Source organism: Dysidea avara, chromosome 5 (assembly GCF_963678975.1).
Source record: "Dysidea avara chromosome 5, odDysAvar1.4, whole genome shotgun sequence".
Lineage (NCBI taxonomy): Eukaryota > Metazoa > Porifera > Demospongiae > Dictyoceratida > Dysideidae > Dysidea > Dysidea avara.
This window is the reverse complement of record NC_089276.1, coordinates 6,415,505-6,422,209: the sequence shown is the minus strand read 5'-3', so window position 1 is coordinate 6,422,209 and position 6,705 is coordinate 6,415,505. Positions and strand designations below refer to the sequence as shown.

The following is a 6,705-nucleotide window of genomic DNA, read 5'->3' as shown; positions in this document are numbered from 1 at the left end:
TTGGTAAGGGATTATAAAAGAATTACATTACTATATAAATGATCCTTTTTGTAGTCATAATAACACTTGTAACCATGTGCATATTCATATCGGGCGGATCCAGGGCATGGCAAAGGGGTGAACCAGGGTAGTAGGAGGTCTGGGGGGTGCAGAAGCTAAAGCTATTTTATGTTTCAGGACTAAAATTTCAATGTAGAGTGGTTACACAAATATCTAAATCATATAACACAATATTACCACTGTAAACAGACAAGGAAGCCTGTGTGTGGATGGGATTAAAATGAATTAGAACCACTATCAATAATATTCACCATTGCACATGCACACAATGATCATGTGATTGCTGCTAGCAGGTAATTACTTGTGCTGAATTCTGAATCTCAGATGTTGAATCCACCATGGCCGGTGCTAGTGATGAGGGCCAAGCTGACGTAGGATGTTAACTGCTTTTCTAAGAGGACTACATTGATCAAGAGTTGTATAGGGATAAGTGAACAGTCATGAGTAGTTCAACTAGGTATAGCTATGTACCTAAAAGGAATGACATACACAAGACAACACGTTGCACAAAATATCCTTAACAGGCTATATGTGTTCCCATGCATAGTGTGTTTTGAGTTGACTACTCCCAAGAGGAGTCATTTGATTGTGGTAACTAATTTTATTTCCTATACATGCGTGCACTCTACATGCTAATAAATAAATCATTAATTCTAAAAGCAACTAAACTACGTACAATAACAGGGGGAAATGATAGCTAGAAAAAGTTACAATCAGGGATTACAAAACTCAATTAACTGCATGTTATAAGTGTTTAAATTATAACCATGCATATGTGCTATAATTACAAAAAGACTAAAATGTTACTAGTACTGCTAATAATTGGTAAATATCTGAATTGATGGCTTGTTTTGTTCACCAACATAGAGATAACCATTGTAATTGAGAGCTATTCCACATGGAAAACAAAACCTACCATAAGTATACTGATTAGAGTGACAAATGAAGTTCCCAACATGATCAAAAATAGACACACCATTGCTGTTACTTACTAAAACAAACCCATTTAAATCAGTAGCAATACCACATGGATTTCTCAACTGAGCTCCAAACTTGCCTACATATTTCCCATCAAGAGTGTACATACTTACACAGTTGTGACCATGGTCAGCAACGAGCAACTGATTGATATTGTTAACTGCAACATCGTAGGGTTGGCTTAGATGACTGTCACCAAAGGTGGAACAAAACTGACCATCTTCACAACGGAACACTGATATTCGATGAGTACCACATTCGGCAACATAAACTTTACCATTGTGGGTTGTGACACCATGGGGACATCGCAGCTCACCATCACCAAAACCAGGCCTTCCAAATGACTGCATGTATTGTCCATTGACAGTATATTTTAACACTCTGTGGTTATCGCAATCAGCCACATACAAGTTATTGTCAGTGTCAAATGCTACACCATGAGGAGAATTAAACCCAGTAACCTTTTTCACTAATTGATCATGACCATCAAATACATACACGCAGTGGTTAGAGGAGTCAGCTACTGCCCATACTCCATTCTTGCCACATGCAACACCCCACGGTGTACCCATGGCTTCATGAGCAATATTACTCACTCTCTTATAAGGAGGCGAACTAAATACATTGTAGTTTCTACATACTACAGTGCTGTAAGGGCTTCCCATAATCTGTTGACGATTGACAAGCACTAAAAGCTTTGCTTTTCCAAGTTGCTTGCACTCAAATGAAGCATCATAACTGCCATTATGATTGTCAGTCACTTTGCCCACAACTACTTGGCCAGTAAACAATCTCAATTCTACATGTACTTGGTCACCTCCTTTAGTGCATTGTTGGCCTTTTGTGGTCTTAGCTAAAATACGAAAACTGGTCTTTTGGTTCTGAATAAAGTATTTGGGGGCCTGGCCTGTTAAATGTGAAGGGTTTTTGTTGGTATAGAGTTTGCCAAGATTTATAGAAGACTCACTACAAGGATCAAACGTCATTGTGTCAGTCTCAACAGGAGAAGTATCCAGTATCTTACATGTGTCACTGACCTTTTGTATGCTTCTCTCTACCTCTTGCCTTCGTTTAGAAAATATTTCATGACCAGGAATTTCCTCTATGGTGCTTTTCAACACCTTTAAATCAACCAGTTGATTTTGCACTGATTTTATCTCCTCCAGTTGTGCCGTCAATGCTTTATTCTTTAATGACAGCGCCTCTTCTAGTTCCTTTTTGAGTTGCTGATGGCGATCATTTACCTTAACTATTTCCTCATTTACTTTAGCTATCTGCTTGTTTAGTTTAGCTATTTGTTCATTTAGTTTAGTGTGCTGTTCCTTGTGGCATTTGTCAATCATTTCACCAATTTCTTTAGCTTGTTTTTGTAACTTTCCCTTCATAGCAACGATGTCATCTTCAGCATTCAACAAGCTTTCACTCATTTTCTCTACTGGAGCAATCATCTTAGTCAACTCATCCTGCCGTTTGGTGACTGCCATTTCTGAAGTGATGTGGATGTGTCCATCGTGATCACTCATTTTGCAAGAGTGACAGATCATCTTGTCACATGTCTCACAGTAGTAGCCTAACTCCTGTTGGGTGTGTTTGGAGCAGTAAAGGACCTTATGTTGTTGAGAATGAACATCCATCACCACAGCAGCTGACGAGTGTGGCTCTGACTGTGTGGTCTCATCTAGTTGTAGTATGTCATGTGTACTGTTCTTGTTACTATGGTAATCATAACACACTCTACAAAGACACTGGGTGCAATCAATGCAAAGAGCTACAAAAGGTTTGTCCCCACCGCAGTCGTCACATTTCGCTGGTGATCCAACCTGAGATCTGTGCTTCAGAATCTTGAGGAATTTAGTACAAAGAGAACAGTTCAGGTTGTTAGTAGTACAAGTAGTCCCCTCGTCTTTAGCTGCCATTGGAAAGACGTAACCAGTTATTTCTGCTAGGTGGTTTCGCTAGACCACGCACGTGCATACGTATATTGGCCGCTAACCTATGCTATGGAGCGGGCGGCGGGATAATAATTACACACCTAATTATATCTGTGATAATTATTATGCAGAGGCATATATGTAGATCATAGACGGTGGAGAGAGAAGGGAGGGCATGCCCCCCCCCCCCTTCCCTTCCCCCACTTTTATGGGACACCGTTTGCAAGAAAAGATCGAGATACTCTAACAGAACAGTCAGGATCTAGATATTCTAAATAGAGCAATCACAGTATTCAGAGAAGTAGTGTAGCAAGCTACTTAGCTACGGTGTAGTTATAAATAAGGAGATAGAATTGGTGGAAAGCAGCTATTGTCAGCTGGTAGTTACTTTTTTTTTTTTTTGGTCTTCAGTTTACATGCAGCTGGCCTGGCCCCCTTACTCTTTGGCCTGCTCCACCGCCCCTGATGTACTCAGTGTTGCATATCAGCATGCATGGTTCACTGGCCATGCAACTGTACAAAATGTCTTATAGCTATAGCTACGGTCTATCATTTGTTAAAAACTATTGTACTTGGACGAGGCTAGTAGGAGTAGCTACATTACAAACTGAACTTGAATTTATAGTGATCATCTTTAGAACTAACACTGCATGCCAGCATGTTACAGCATCTATAGGGCCCACTGGCCCAGGATACTCAGATACTTTGCCTTGAAAGATTCTGTACTCAATCATGCATTTATGATTCCAGTGCAGTGAGAAAGAATCAACTATATATTGCATGCCATGCATGACAAAATTATTTATGTGTAACCACTGTAGCTGTATATCACAATCTTTCAAACTAAAGGCACCCTCAGCAACTGCAAAGCATTAGTAACTTAAAAATACCAAAAAAAGCTATGCATATACATATCTATTTTCTATCATTTTCATGTGTATGTATGTCATGTATGCAGTATGTGATCAGTATACAACAAAGGTTTCAGGGGCATACATGCCCTGCTATATGCATGCATTTACCAACTAGTGAAAAAAGTTATGCATGCATGAGGAGTAGGTTAGAAACAGCAATAACCTTAGTATATATGCATGCATATAGTGAGTTCACTGTTCACAGATTTATAACTTTACAGTCACAAACATCTTGTGATCAAGAAGTTAAAAGCTCAATTCCCAGATCCATGGCATCAATCTCCTTTCATCTGCATGTATTTTCTGGCTTTCCTATAGTATAGTGTTACATTATATAGTGGCAGCAGGCTCAGCTTGTTTGGTTGGGCGATCACACATAACAGTATAGTTTTGTTATAGCATATATACTAAACCAAGTGCATGGCATGTCAGCTAGCCGCCGCTTTCCCAAAATGGAAAACAGTCGACTGAAACCTCCTTATGTAGTTAACCAGGTGTTTTTACCTATATTCCTGTCTTTGTTGTTATTTTTGAAAGTAAATATCAGTAGGTTGTTTTGACATATTTCTGTCTCTTCCTCGGTCTCTTCATTATTCTAGTTTTGTACAGGTAGTTAGCTTTCTTTGTAAGCTTATAGAGTTATAGTTGACCTTTTGCTGACCTAAGCACTATACAGCTTGTATAAATATACCTTAATTGTATCTATAGCTAGCTGTGTGCAAAATTTAGTCTGCAATTGAGTGTGCTAAACTGAGTTCTGAGAACTAAAGTGATTTGATAGTTAGAACCACTCTGCTCACTTGATGTATGGCCATTGAGAGTATACACATATGCATGTGATGACCACATATAGTCAGCAACAAGCTGAAACTGATTATTGTCTATTACATCACAGGGGCCCATATGCATCTGGTATACCTATGGACTGCATGTTGGTGATGAGCTCCTGATGTAGCTCTCTTCCAGTGAGTTTCTCCATATAGTGCTATATATAGTTTTGTGAGAAAGATCTTGCTAATACAAACATATAATAAGTGTGTATAGCTTTTATGTTGGTATTGCACGCCAGATTTGCAACTGTGAAGGACCATAACTCAATGTGGGAGTAAGCTATAAATTTTTACCTAACTGTTATTGCATAATGCAGTGAAAGAAGTTTGTGAGGATTGTGGGTAATTAGCATACTGAGTGGTCAAGTTACTAGCGGTTAAAGTCAAAGAATTGAATGTGTGTGTGGAAGCCTGGTTTTGTCAAATCTGGTCACATATGACATTTTCTGCCAGAATTTGTATAGTATCCAATAATGTGAGAAGCGAGAAGGATTGCCCCTCACATAGACAATGTGTGGGAAAAGTACAAACATATCTCATGACCTATATTATATCCTTTTAAAATAGGAGAAGTTAAGCCATGATACATATCTAAACTAACTGTATTCATAGCAATACAGATCAAATTTCCGTGTGTATGGTAGCTCTTCCTATTTCCTGTTATCATTCTAGCATGACTCTGGTATGTAACTATTCTGGTGAGACCTTGGAAGTGAGTGTGAAGTTATTTCATGCTTGTCATGTGTTACATTGTCTTTATGGGTGATTGAATTTTGTTGTGGGGTCGTGTGAGTGTTTTTGTTTGGTTGCTAAGTTACTACAAAGGTAGCGAATGGAATTCAACATGCATGTTTTTGTAGTGTTACTAGTCCATTTAGTTTGCCACCATACAGAGTAATTGTGTTAAGCTTTGGCTGTTTGTTTAATTGTCTTTAACAAATCACTGAACGATGCTTTTACAATCTTCATTAGGGTGTGTTATATTAAATCATTCTATACAATTGGATATTTCTCAGGTAGCTACCGCATGGAAATGAGGCTTGAGGGGATTTCAGTTCATACTCATGATGTAGATGTATAGCTGTGTAGCTATATACACTGCAGATTGAACCGTGGAAGTTAAGTACTTTACCAAATAAGGGTATAAATCTTTATTGACATGCATGTATTGTGTTGGCTTCTTTCATCTCTGCTTCCTCTGCATAGTTCACATAGTTGTGTGTTGTAATGATATGTATTGTGGCTTCTTCCTATCCTACTGTTATATATCATGGCTTCCCACACTTCCTGCATAGTTGTACACTTGGCAGGTACATTAGCTATACCACCCTCATTGATTTAATTATAATTGGAGTTATGGGGTAGCTACATGGTTGATTGAACACAATACACCTATTGTATCCCACAATATAAAGAGGTTACAGAAAGCCTGTCACTGAGCCGGCAGGAAGTCAGAAACTTACAATGTTAATTAAAAGGATCCAGAATCTCGGAAAATTTAAACAGCTCTGCATGCAGAACAACCTCTGCTGTAAGATATCTTCCATGTTTAGTTAACACCTAAATTCATGTCAGTGGCCATATGCTTCTTTCACTTCCTTACATATTGTAATATGATATGGTGAGCTAGTACACAAGCTATAGAGGTCCATATCAGACTTGTCACCTAATTATGCTGCATGGAATGATATCATCAATGCATGCACGTATGCATGCTTGTGTGCACGTGTAGCTATCTGTCCAGCCAACACAAACAGTGACGAAGTATATAGAAGGTGTATATTGGTAACTTATACATGTGATCCAGTGATGCTTGTCAGTGGATGCTGGAAGCCATGCATAGTACCTAGATAGTCTACTTGGGCCTATACCTGGTATGGACATCTCTATAGTGCCATAGCTGCCTGGAATTGACACAAAAATGTTATTTTCATCAGGTTCTAACAAGTTATGATCATCACCTCTTAAGTATTCCTGTTTATCACTATAGCT

General features: G+C 38.6%; 1 protein-coding gene across 1 annotated transcript; it reads right to left on the bottom strand.

Annotated features, from left to right (window-relative positions):
- Nucleotides 1-875: 875 nt before the first annotated feature.
- On the bottom strand, nucleotides 876-2,954 carry LOC136256577 (E3 ubiquitin-protein ligase TRIM71-like). Its single transcript, XM_066049554.1, has one exon. It carries the CDS (start codon nucleotides 2,952-2,954, stop codon nucleotides 876-878), a length of 2,079 nt encoding a protein of 692 aa, XP_065905626.1.
- Nucleotides 2,955-6,705: the final 3,751 nt, after the last annotated feature.

Coding starts and splice junctions, on each gene's coding strand:
- LOC136256577 (XM_066049554.1), bottom strand. CDS start 2,954: ATGGCAGCTAAAGACGAGGGGACTACTTGTACTACTAACAACCTGAAC.